Source organism: Hydra vulgaris, chromosome 08 (assembly GCF_038396675.1).
Source record: "Hydra vulgaris chromosome 08, alternate assembly HydraT2T_AEP".
Lineage (NCBI taxonomy): Eukaryota > Metazoa > Cnidaria > Hydrozoa > Anthoathecata > Hydridae > Hydra > Hydra vulgaris.
The window spans coordinates 50,947,908-50,962,500 of record NC_088927.1 but is presented as its reverse complement, the minus strand read 5'-3'; the positions used below and the strand labels follow the sequence as shown (position 1 = coordinate 50,962,500).

At 28.4% G+C, this 14,593-nt stretch overlaps 1 protein-coding gene across 1 annotated transcript in view; it reads left to right on the top strand.

The window, feature by feature from the left end:
- LOC136084360 (uncharacterized) overlaps positions 1–14,593 on the top strand; it is a 40,687-nt gene that overhangs the window by 5,585 nt on the left and 20,509 nt on the right. The window contains exon 2 of the mRNA XM_065804387.1: positions 6,841–7,254. Coding sequence (XP_065660459.1) covers positions 6,844–7,254 — 411 coding nt within the window. The 5' untranslated portion in view covers positions 6,841–6,843. The remainder of the gene's footprint in view (positions 1–6,840; positions 7,255–14,593) is intronic.

Genomic DNA, 14,593 nt, shown 5'->3' with positions numbered 1-14,593 from the left:
CATGTAGCATTTAAATCTGAACACTAATTTAAATGTTGGATTTTCAAAGTTTTGCAGCCTTTGCTGAAGATGGTGTATAACCACAAACTTGTCTGGCACTCACAATGTGTTTGTGTCTGTATCTATTGTCAGAATGTTAAGTTGTTAACTGATGCTCTTAAAATTGAAAAAGACTATAGGAATTTAATGGGAATGATTGTTTGCAATCGGGATATTCTAGAGTGCATGTTACATTGATGTCTACTATGTCCAGGTGTTACTGCTTTAAGAGAATTCTTAACAGCAAAATTTGACTACAGTGAAAAAGAAATAACAATTAATCAATGGGAAGGTACTGATAGAACTACACTGTTCAATCAAAAAGTCAATATTGAAGATGTTATTGACCTTATACAATAAAATAGATAAACTTACATCTCATTCACTTATAACTAAAAGTCAGGTCAAGTGCCTCAAAGACTGTAAAGAGTTTTTAAATCACAATGAGTATATAATTAGGTGACTTTGCAGAGAACTTTCAATTTATTGTTCAGGATGAGGTGCAAAGTTACCACTAGAATAAACCAAAATGTACCTTTCATCCTATTATTATATACTATAAATCAAATGGTAAACTGATATCTTTATTTCATCTATCAGTCATTTTGCTTTCTTTCTGATGAAGTTGAACATGATGTTTGCTTTGTATATAAAATTCAACTGCTCGTTATCAATAACATTAAAGAAAAAATTCTACAAATTAATAATATTATTAATAAGTAATAATATTAAAAACTTCACTGATGGATGTGCAGCACAATATAAAAACTTTAAGTACTTTTATTAATCTTTGCCATCACAAAGATGACTTTCATATTGATGCTGAATGGTTTTTTTTTTTGCCATAAGCCATGGTAAATCTGCTTGTGATGGTATTGGAGGCACAGTAAAAAGACTAACTGCACAAGCCAGTTTAAAGAGGACAATGACTGGAAAGATTTTAGAAGTAGATAAGATGTTTGAATTTTGTGTAACCAATATAAAAAACATTCAATTCATTTTGGTTTATAAAATAGAAATAAATTAAGTTCGACCATCATTACAATAGTTTACTATGCGAAGAATTTTGCCAGGAACAAGATGGTTCCACTATTTTATACCAAATAATAAATATACAATTTCTTTTAAAAGGATGAGTCAACAAACTGATGCTCAGACATTTAACCTTGTGCAGATACCAAATGAGCTGGTTGTGCAGCAGGTCATTTATAATCATATGGATTATGTAGCTTGCAAGTATGACAATTTTTGGTGGATTGGAATTATAACCAAAAAGATGAAAAAAATTGAGGTTATAAAATACAATTTGGTCCCATCCACATGGTCCCAGCCCAAGTTTTATTTGGTCCGCAAAGGAAGATATGTGTTGGATCCCATCAAATCATATTTTATGTACCATTAATCCGCCAACTACAATAAATGGTCACGTATATAAAATTTCAGAAACTAAGTTAGATGAAAAAAAAATATAGTATAAATATGGAAATTATTGAAAAAAAAAAAAAAAGATTTATAGAAAAACTTCTGATGCATTATTATTTTTATATTTGTATGTTATTTTTTCAAAATCAGTTAAGATACAACTTTATCTGAGTATGTGTAATTGGCACTCCATGGCTACAAAGTTCTCCTAGTCACTTTTCTTTACGTTTTTAACAAAAAAAAAAAAAAGAAAAAGAAGGGGGGCTGGTAAAATGCTTAATTACCCCCCCCCCTCTCCCTCTTCCTCTTTAGACTTTAAAAATGCCTCAATAAAAATGATTATTTAAAGACTTTTAAGAAGTTTTTTTTTTTAAAGGATATTTAAGGTTTTTAAGGAGGAGTGGGAACCCTGATGATGATTTCGGGTTTAACTATGATTTTATTGATACTGCAACAAGTATTATTTCTTTCAAATAGCAAACAATGCAAAGACAGTAAACGTGAAACGCAAAATCTGTATGGAGAGATGATTTTAAGTTCCTATTTGAGTTGTATTATTTGCAAGAATTTTGGCCAATATCCAAATAATCATTGAGTACAAATATCCTAATTGAAAATTTTTTTAAATAAAGACACTATAATGTCTCACAATTTTTTTTTTTGTGCATTACAGATAGCTTATTCACACTTATAAAAAAGGTAAAATTGCTACCTTAAGGTAGAATACATATACAGCGGTGGCCAAAAATTAAAGACCACTAATTTTTTTTTCAAAATTTATTTTTAATGTTAGTATAATTTCATTTTGGAAAAAGGTATCAAAAAAAGAAAAACATTATTAGAAAGAATTTTTATTGTTTTTCATATTTATTATAAAAGAATTTATAATTTTTTTACAAAATAATGTTAAAAATTTAAAAAACTGACTAGTAAAAAATATAAATGGGAAAAAAAATTGGACAAAATTTTAAGACCAGTTTCAAAACTATTTCAAAAAGCAATAAAAAAATAATTTAGAAACGTGTTGTTCCTCCATTTGTTTTCAAGCACTCTTGTACTCGTTCTGGCATTGAATTCATTAAAGTTTTGATTACTTCATCAGGCATATTTTTCAAATGATGAGAGATAGAAGATTTCAAATCTTCCAAATTGTAAAGTTGTTCTTTACCAAGCTTGTGATCAAGCCACGACCATAAATTCTCTATTGGATTCAAGTCTGGACTATTGGCAGGCCATGGAAGCACTTGAATTTTATTAGAATTAAACCAATCGCTAACAACATGCGCTTTATGACACGGCGCATTGTCTTGCTGGAAAATAAATCCATCTTGCAAATGCCATAAATCAATTCCAGGAATAAGCGAGTTTTCCAAAATTTCGATGTACCTTTCTTTGTTGAGTCTACCATCGAATAAATGAAAAACGCCAGCTCCACAGGCGTTCATACAGGCCCAAATGCCTATTGAACCACTGCCTTGTTTTGTTCGTTTCAAAATGCATGATTCATCGAACCTTGGAAGTCTACGCAACATTACGCGTTCGCTTGGAAGTCTACGCAACATTACGCGACCTTTTCTGTTGTCTACCTCAAGGTTCATTTCATCACTAAAGACCACACGGCTCCACTGATCTGTTGACCAATTTTTATGTAGTTTGCACCACTCTTTCCTGGCAAATTTTTGTTTTTTATTTAAGCGTGGTTTTTTTGCAGCAGCACGCCATAAATAATTTAAATTGTGGAGGACCCTTCGCACAGTTCTAGGGCTTGCTTTCAGACCATTTGACAGTGTCCATTTCGTAGACAAGTCTGTAGACGATGCTTGTCTGTTTTCTTTCATTAATCTCTCTAACGAGCGAACATCACGGTCATTTGAAATTTTATTGCGTCCAGTCCTATAACGATCATTAATTGACCAGGTCTCTTTGTATCGTTGAATTATGTTAATAATGCATGAGTGAGACCTTTCGAGTATTTCTGCTATTTGTCTGATGCTATAGCCTTCTTCTTTTAATACAAGAGCCGCGTATCTGTCTTTTTCTTCGATCTTTGCACGCATTTTTGCAATATTTTTATATCCTTATTGCAATTCAAAAAATAAATGTTTATTTGAAATCGAAACTCAGGTTTCGACATTTTATTTTATAGCCAACGTAATAAGCAATTAAGACAGTTAAAAAAATAATGGATTATTATTTTCAATAAGTGCAAATTTGAAAGTGGTCGTTAAATTTTGTTCAATTTTTTTAAAGAAGATTTATAGGTACTCATCAGTTTTTTAATAAGTTAAACGCTATTTAATTAGAATTAGATTTAAAAAATTATACCACTTTAATCCGTATGTTTTAATTAAAAAGATATTAAAAAAAAATTTAATATATCAATTAAAATCTTCTTAATTTTAATTTAAAGATTAAGAAACCAACTAAAAAATGAGTGGTCTTTAATTTTTGGCCACCGCTGTAGGATATGCACATATTAGGATATGTACCTTTAAATATACAAATATTGTTCCTTAGGTTACATATCCTACTATGTGATACATCTTTAGTAGGGTATATTTTTCTTCACTTTAAATAGAACATAGCTTTAAGGTAGAAAATTGTATGACAAATCATTTTTTAAAACAATTTCCTACCTTAAAAGGGTGAAAATTATACCGTTCAGATACATCCCTCTGGAGGTTAACAAAACCTTTCCTTTCAGATAAATCAGGTCACTCTAACAAACATATCACTTTAGTAAAAAACATCACCTCTGACAACTCTTTATTGATCAATATTTTTAATAACTATTTTATAAACGCAGCAGTGCCATCTAGTAGCACAAACTTAATACATTTATTTTCTTGCTTTATAAACCCAGTTGATGCAGATATCAAAAAATTTATTGATCAACCCAGTATAGTAAACATAAAGAAAAAATTTAGTATGTGTACACATAGTTTCCAGTTCCATCAAATCACACCTCATGATATTACAAAAATAATAGGGTCTATAAATAATAAGAAAAAGACTAGTGGTGATATAACAACTGATATGTTAAAATCTTATATTGTTCACTTTACAAACAGTCTTACAGATTGCATAAATAATAGTAACTATTACAGATCACAGATTGCATAAATAATAGTATCCATGATGGTAAAAACCCTCCATATCTAAAAATGGCTGATGTTATATTATGTTTTAAGAAGAATGAGCCAATTTATTAGTCAAATTACTGTCCAATTAGTATTTTACCAGCCCTTTCTAAAGTTTTTGAAACTATTTTATATGAACAAATTATGATATTTACTAAACCTAGATTTTATAAACTTTTGTGTGGTTTCCAAAGAGGTTATGGTACTCAACATGTCCCTTTTTTGTTACTTAATAAGTGGCATGATTGTATTAATAATGGAGGCATTGTTGGGCATATGGATCAATATTAATAGACCTCTCAAAAGCATACCACTCTATCTTGCATGACTTAAAAAATTGCTAAATTTGACTAAATTAGTCTGTGGTTTTTCGAAAAAAAGTCTTAATCTCTTGCTATCCTATATTTTATGTCATACACAAGGGGTAAAAATCTTCTGCCTCAAATTGGGTGGATGTATTATCTAAAGTGCCTCAAGGGTCAATCCTTGGACCTATTTTGTTCAATATCTTTATAAATGATTTATTTTTATTTATTAAAGATACAGAACGTTGTTATTTTGCTGATGATAACACTATTTATGCTTGTGATTATAGCTTTGAGGAGGTTATTTTTCATTTTCATCAACCAATACCATCAGTTGGTGTCAGTTAAACTCGATGGCTGAGAAGCCAGATAAGTTCCAATTTCTTTTAGTTGGTTCAAAAAACAAAAAAAATCTATTGCTCAAAATAAATAATATAAGGGCTTTTTGCCTCCGACAAGGTAAAACTACTTGGTATAACAATTAATAAAAATCAAAAGTTTGGGGAACACATTAATCAGTTATACAGTAAAGCTAATGGTAAACTTTTTGCCCTATCACGCATAAGAAATTTTTTATCCCGTGATAAATCTATTTTGCTGTTTAATGCTTTTATTTTGTCTAACTTTACTTATTGTCCTCTGAATTGGATGTTTTGATCAGAAAAAGATGACAAACAAATAAAAAGAATTCATAAAAATGTTCAAAGTATAGTCTATAAAATATTTGATTTGTCTCTGGATGAATTATTAAATTTTGATAATAGTCCAAGAATCCATCTAAAAAACTTGAGATTTCTAATAATAGAAACTTTTAAATCTTTTAATTGCCAAAACTCAATATTTATGAAAAACCTTTTTACTATAAAAAATCTTATGTATTAACTTCGATGAAACAAAAACTCATTCTACAATTTATCCTAAATGCAGTAGTGGTGTAGTGGTAGAGCGCTCGCTTCATAAAGGAGAGGTTCTGAGTTCAATTCCCACCACGTCTCTGGTAGTACCGTGCTTATCTCATTTCTTCACGCAGCGGCCTTGTTTATCAAGGTTCGTGTTTCGGAGTTATAGAGTTGGAAGAAGGTTATACCACAAATAAGTAGCCTCCTCGTTTGTAGTGGCCTTCTCGACCTTGAGGAGGTGAATTAACAAAAAAAAAAAGAAAGAAAAAGAAACACCTCCTATAGGCTCCATATATAATGATTCATGCTGTACGTTATATAGAGCCACCACTCTTTGGAACACTCTAAATAGTGAGACCATGTCCACAAAAAGTCTTGAGGTGTTCAAATAACACATCAAGAATTGGTATGGTAATAATTGCAAAATTATTTGTTTTTGAAAAAAAAATTTATTTTATACTGACATCTATCTTTAGCTAAGATTGTATTATTATAAATATTTTTTCTTAAATTGAAACAATTGTAAATTTTTGTGACACTTTTTTTTATTAATGATACAATTGCAATTTTTTTATGACATTTATATGTGTGTGTATGTACTGTCTATAAAGTTAAATGTGTTGATTTAAATTAGTTTATAGTGTTAACTAAAACTAATTTAAACCATGAAAGAACTTGAAATAAAATTTTAAATTAAAAAAAATAATCTTACTATGCAAATATTAAATATTCCACCCTGAGTCAGAAACTTCTAATTCTTTTTTTGGTGTGTAAATTTGTGATTATTTGCTTCATTATAGTCATGACTTTTTAATTTCTGGCTCATGATTGTTAATTGGCTAATTTCAATGGCGAGAAGGGGCAGTAGAAAACAACAGTAAATCGCCGTGTTACTTAATATTTTTTCTCCTCTTTTTTCTCTACAACTTTTGAATTAGTTAAAGAACTGTTGATTTTGTTTTGATATGTTTAATATAGATAAATTCTTATCTTAATTTATATTAAAATAATTAGGATATTTATTATATTAAAAAGGGAATGAGAAAAGAACATGAAGTGCATGCCAATTCTTCAATGCAAAACCATCTTTCAATGGCAATATCAAAATTGGACGCACTTGAAAACAAAATTACGTTAACAGTTGATACACTTGAAAATAAAATTGCGTCAAAAGTGAATGCACTTGAAAATAAAATTATGTTAAGAGTAGAATCACTTGAAACCAAAACTGTTTCGAAAGCGGTTGCACTTGAAAATAAAATTACCTCGAAAGTAGAATCATTCGAAAACAAAATTGCATCAGAAGTGGTTGCACTGGAAAATAAAATTACATCAACAGTGGATGCACTTAAAAATGAACTTATTTCAAAAGTGGATGCACAAAAAGATGAAATTATGTTACATGAGAAAAATTTGGAAATAATAAAGGCCTTTCTTGCAGTTAAAACGGTAAGAAAATAATTTAAATAAAAATGTGTTTTTAAGTAGATAAAAAATAAAAACCAAAAATTGATAAAAAAATATTTGTAATAATCAATTACTTACTAATTGCGTCCAGCCGTGAATGTGTTTTGGTCACAGTTGAAAAGTAAAACTTATAATATTTAATATATTAAAAAATTTAAAAAAAAAGATTGAACATGCAATAAAATAAAATTATTAGTAAAGATTGAAAATATTTTTTTTTTAAATAGAAAAAGATGTAGTTGAAATTTTTGAAGCTATTTAAAAAAAAAATATTCTTGGGCAATCAAATTAATTGTGTAAAGTTCCAATATCAAAAAATGTTTTAGGTAGGGTAGAGGGGGTCTAGTTGAGCATTTTTTACCAAATCTTACAGATCTCATGAAAATTGGATCGGACTTACCTAATTTTTTCAATATTAGAAAGATAATTTAACCTTCTAAAAATTTGTTAAGAATAAAGTATAGTTTTTGATTTTTTTTTTTTTTATATATATTGCCTAAATTTTGCAGAGCTGTTCAACCTGCACAAGCAGGGTAAGTTAAGCAATAGTGTGTAGCAAGTTGAAAAATCATCAAACAAATGAATATTTATGGTACGAAACTTGGGTGAACCATCAATAAAACTTTCATTAACAATAAGCGTGTGTATAGATTATTAATTTTGATTTATACACTTTAATGACGTAAGTAAAAAAAGTGAAAAACTTTAATAATAAGAAACTCTCATAAAATATAAAAATATAATTTTATACAACTATCTTCAACTTTGAAGATAGTTGTATAAAATTAAACATTAATAATTTTAAAAAAATATGTAAATAATGTACCGCTCTATTATTTCTCATCTAAGTTGTGATTTGCAAATTTGGGTTCGATAGTTCAGTTTAATTTATTTTTCTCAAAGATGCTCAACTTACTCCTGTAGACAAGGTAACGCATTAGTTGGGTTTTAAAAAGGAACAGTAAGACTTAAGAAAAAACAGTTAATTTTAATTAATGAAATTATAAATAAAGTCTGATGAAATGGTAAATTATCAACAATTAAGTGATAGCAGATACAAAAGTTAATAAGCATGCAAGAGAAATGTGGCATAACTTTTTTTTACTTTTTTGGTCCAAAACAGAAAAAGTGCCCATGAATCTTACTCAATAGCTTTTCAGCAATCTTTTGTTGTGCATTGTGTTAACATTTTAATTCCCCAATTTTCATCTATTAGATGTTTTGTCATGTGATGCATAGTTTTTGAGATATTTTAACTGCCCAACTTGCTTAACTAGCTGCACTCTACCCTACTCAATATTGGTTTTATCAGAGTAAAAAAAATTCAAAAAACAAGGCTGTAAATTTAAGTGAAGAACTTAATAAGATTAAATCTGCAAAAGAAAGTTTTTTACTGAAATTTGAGTGGTGTAAGTTGTTTTGGGAACAAGGAAAACGACTAAAATATGCATAGTTATAAATGAAAAAATAATTTTATGTAAATTTACTCAGTAACATACTCAGTAAATATTATGTTGAGTGATAAGAAAACTTCATATTTAATTGAAAAAATTGAAAATGACCACATAAAGTTTTTGTGAAGTTTATTTTTTTATCATATTTATTTTTGTAAAGCACTTTATTTAGATTTCGAATTTGCAAAAGCAAAAAAAAAAAGATCCATTAATATCTTGCTTAGGTTTTGGTTGTTTAAATAAAAAAATTACCAAAAAGTATAACAGTTTGGGAGAAAGCATTTTCATTAAAAAAAACACACACAACTTATATGATTGATTTCGCTGTCATGACAGTCTATTACCACAGCCATGGGTCGTGTTAAGTCTGTTCCACACCCGACTATTTCTAAATTTGTTCTTAATTTGGTCTCTAAACTTTAATTTATTTTAGTAAACAGCAAAAAATTAATTGATTCAAAGTTCAGTTTAACAATTTTATTGTTTTATTATGTGTTTGGTAAACAATTAATTTACGTAAGAGTTGTACTTATTTACTTCAGTATCTTAATAAAATAATATCTACATAATAAAAGTATCTTTAACATGTAAGACGGTTGCGTAACATTTCTTCAGGTATTTTTAGAAACTTAGGCTATAATACTATTTTAACCCTCTCATTAAAATTCATTTAAAAAGCAAACTTGGACCTTTTTTTGGAAAAATGGGCTAAAGAGACCTAGTTATTTCTGATAAAGTTTTATTTAAAAAGCTAATTTGGACAAATTTGCAAAAATGGACCAAAGAGATCTACTTATTTCAAATAACTTTGCTTTATCTGTTTGATATTTTTTCTAAAAGCTTTTCTGTAAAAAAAACTCTTAACATTTGTTTTTAACATTTGTTAGGAGTTTTTTTACATAATTTATTCGGTTAAGCTGTTTTTACCGCAGAGTTAGGCAAATAAATTAATAAACCTGATGTTTGTGCCAAAAATCAATACTTAATGCAAATGGAAACTGTGCCATAAATCTATACTTAATTCAAATGGAAAACGTCTAGATCGTAATAAGGTGATAAAAGTATAAATGGTTTCCATTCAAATGTAAAAAATAACAGAAATATAAAAAACAAAGCAAAAAAAGCCAATATATCCATTCAAAATAATAACTCCAAAGATATAAAATGAAGAAATTAATAAGAAGAAAATTAATATGAAAGGAAAAACTTATTTTCCTTGAGATAAAATAAACATGAAAACTTAAATTAAAAAATTACAAAAAAATATTATATTCAACAAAAAAGAGTATCAAAAATACTTATAAAAACAATTTAAACAGAAATATTGTTTCATTATTATATAGCTTTTAGTGAATTGTTAAAACGAAGCTAAAACGAAGTTTAATAATTGTTAAAAATTATTAAACTTCGTTTTAGCTTTTTGAATACAATCCACATTCAGTACATTTCTTAAATTCTGCTATGTTAGAACTTTGTTATGTACTCTATGTATTTATTTAAAAATTAAAAAATGTGACTAAACAGGTAACAAATAAGAAACTTACTTTGCAAGGTGGTTTTTCTTTTGTGAAAGTTTCAAGATTTATGTATGTATTTATGCCAGTTTGTATTAACAACTCTTTTTAAAAAGCAAAGCTAAAAATAAATGATCAAAATAAGATAAAGGTTTGCTTTTATTTGAAAACTGAACCCTTAGCTTTTAATGATTGATTTTATGTAGCCAGTTTCAGTAATAAAACTAGCCAATAATCATTTTAAACTAAAGACAACAACGTAAAAGTAAACCAAGACATCTATTAATACAAAACAACACAACAATAACATCACAAAATTAACAAATAACAAATAATTTGTCTCAGCACTTAGGAATCCGTATAATAATAAACATACACATTCCAGTAAATAAAAAAATATTTATACAAATAATGACTCGCCCTAAGTAAAACAGAGCGTAGAGCAATTGATGAATGATAACTTCAATGTTTTAATTATTTGATGAGAAAAAAAAAATTATTTAAAATATTTCCAGATTTTTTTGGATATCCGTAAATAATGCGTAGAGCAATTGATGAATGATAACTTCAAAAGATTATCCCTGAAATTATAAACAATTGCAAATACAACATTTGTGAAGTTATCATTCCATGACCTACCTTTTTACGCATGTTTATCAAACTTAAAAAACAAATAATTTAATGATTTGGTTCTGGAACATGCTACATAAAATGGGTTGTATGAAAAAGACATTTCATGAATAATAGCAACTTTATTAAAAGTATGACCCTGACTTTTCTTTATTGTCATTAATTATTGTTAATAAAAGTGTCTTATTTAAATGATTTATATAAACCAATATTATTTTCTTATTTAAATACATACATACATACATACATACATACATATATATATATATATATATATATATATATATATATATATATATATATATATATATATATATATATATATATATATATATATATATATATATATATATATAATATATATATATATACTTTTGAAGATTATTTGTTTGGCTTCTTAACCTTTGAAGTACTGTTAAATAATTTTATCATTCCATGCAATCTAATTTAGGAAAAGATAGGAATATTTTTACGTTGCCTATTTAATGTTATTGATGAATCCTAAAAATTTCTGTTGATCTTCCAAGAAGTTAAAAATTCCATTTAGAGAAACTGTTTTAAAAAAAGCTGATGATGCTTTATAAAAGCAAATAAATCTTCCTATTTAAAACAGTAACAATGTAGGTGACGGTAATATAATCTCAGATGAGCCTATGTCATATATACCAAGATTTCTAACTGATTTCTTCAAAATATTGTTGAGGAGTCTAATTATTATGCCTTACAACAAAATGTAGCAAAGAATTTACATTTGGACAAAAAAGAACTATAGTAATTTATTGGCATTTTGTATTTAATGAGTGTTGCAAAGCTCCCATCAACACATACGTACTCGAGCAATGAGATGTATTTTGAAAAAGTTGCCTCAGTGATGACATTAAACCGATGGGAAAAAATAAAGTCGTTTTTTCCTTGCCATGACGACATTCAGCGACCAGAAAACTGTACTAACAAGCTTTACAAGGTCGTCCGATTGTCAACATGCTGAAGGAATCTTTTATTAGCCTGAAACATGAAGAAATTATGTGTATTAATGAACAAGTTGTTCCCTTCAAAAGAAGATCCTCTTTGAAACAATACAATCCTCAAAAACATAAAAAGTGGAGTTATAAGTTTTATATCTTGGTGTATGGACATGTTCATAATTTTGAGACATTTAGTTTCAATTGGTGTTTGTAAAAGACAGTCTGATTTGAAAGCATCTGGAAATATGGTGATGCGCTGGTTAGTACCAAGGCAAGTACCAAATTTACTAAGGCACATAAACGGCACAAGCTATTCTTTAACAATTGGTGAACTGGATTGGAACTGGTGAAAACACTTTACGATCCAGGCCTAGCATGCACAGGAACAATGCGTACCAACAGATTCATAAATGTCAACATGCCCACTGATGGTGAATTAAAAAAAGAAGGCAGAGGTCCAACTACCATCAGGGTTACTACAGTTGATAATGTTGAACTTCATATTGTCAAATGGTTCGATAACAGGGGTATTGCATTGCTAACAAGTTATGAGGGGGTGAATCCAATAACCATTGTTAATTGCTGGGATAGAAAATCCAAGAGATTTGTACCAGTCAAACAACCATCTATTATTACTACGCACAAGAAGTATGGGGGTAGTAGATCTCCTTAATGACATGCTGAGTCTGTACAAGATTTATATTCGAACCAAAAAGTGGTTTCACAAACTCATTTGGCATTTTCTTGACTTGATTGTAGTGCGAGCATAGCTACTTTGTCGAAAATTACACCATCTTTAAAGAAAGATATTCTTCCCTAGGAAAATATGAAAAAGGCACAAGCTTTAAAGAAAGATATTCTTCCACTACACATATTTAAACTAACAATTGTCAAATGCTAAATCCAGTCTAATAAGGTTTCAAATAGGCAAGGACAACCATCCTTTTCTGTTGACCATCTTCATAGAGCAAAAACAAGAAGGGATCCTGCTGCAAACATACAAATAAAAATATAGCCATCCACTAGTAAAGAAAATTTTGGTCATTTTCCTTCTTTCATAAATAAAAAGGGTTGTGGTAAAGACCCAGGCTGCACTGGAAGAACAAAAGTTTTTTTGTGACAAGGGTAAAGTTCCTTTATGGTTAACATCTAATTTCCCTGGGTTTAATTTACTATAAAAATATAAAATTGAAACAAAAATGGAGTTTTTGTTATTTTTATTATTTATTCTCCTTAATCATTCTAGCATCCTAGAGTTATACCCAAATGGGTGATAGACAAGCACAAAGGTTATACCCAAATGTGTAATGAATGTTTTATTATATTTATTATATAATATTATATTTATAAAATAATTTTATATTATAATTATATATTATATTATAATTTTATATTAATTTTATATAATTTATATTATATTATTATTACATAATTATTATATTTATATTATATTTTACATAATTTATCTTAACCCTTTAACAGTGGAATATTTTTTTCACGGCGGCTCTTTCCTAGTGGAGTACTTTTTTTAAATTCCGATTTTAATGGTTGTTTTAAAGAATTTTTTTTTTTTCTAACATTAAGTCACAAAAAAGAAAACGAAACGTATTTTTTACAATATTCAAATAAATAAGTATTATAAAACATTTATTTTTAAGTCTCTAGAAGTATGATAGTGTTTAAAACAATAATTAACACAGAGACCAACATCACAATCAATACACATGTATCTAGTGTCAGCTCGTATTTTGTTAGCACTACATACTGCACATCGTCTAGATGGGGTTGCCCTTATTGGAATAGGAGGTATTAATGATGGAAAATGTCTCTCAATTAGTCTCATTGGATTAACATTAACTGAAGAACAACCTCTAGCTTTTAAGTTCTTCGTTTGGTCAACATAAGTTGAAAATATGTAATCGATAATCCTTTGGCGAAATATAATTGATGTTTTTGTAAATCCTAACTTTTTAGCTATACAGTAAGCATTATGAACAGATGTGTTTATTAGGTGCATGAAGTATTTTTTATACCATTTCTTAACCCTTTTACGTTCTGAAATATTAGTGGTTAACATTTGGTCACCTTGATCGACACCGCCCATGTTTTTGTTATATAAATCAATAACAGCAGGTATTATTCTTGGTTTACCAGATCTAGTTACTTCTACGATACTATTTTTAATGCACGTGCTTAATAAATAGATATCCTTTTTATCTCTCCATTTCGTACACATAATACCTGTACTTTTTTCAAACTGAACAAACTTCTCATCTGGTTGTAACTTTTTGCAAATTAATCCAGTTGGCAGACCTTTCCGGTCTTTTCTTACTGTGCCAACACAATCAGTTTTATTTAATAAAAGTTTGTGACAAACTTCAACAGATGTGTACCAGTTATCAATAAATACACAATAACCTTTGTTTAAAAGATTATTCATAAGTGTCATAACAATACTTGTAGCTATATAATTATAATTGTCAGTATTTATCTTATCCACCTTCCCTGTGTATAAAAAACCATTCCAAATATATCCTGTTTTAGATTCAGCTAGAATGAATGACTTTAAACCAAATCTTGCTCGTTTATTTGGGATATACTGTTTCCAGCTCAATCTTCCTTTCCATAAAACTAAAGATTCATCAATTGCAATATTGCGTTGAGGCACATAAGCTTAACGAAAAAGAGTGAATAGATAGTCATGAATAGGCTTTATTTTTGCACACTTTAGAGAACTTTCTTCTAAATTGGAATTATC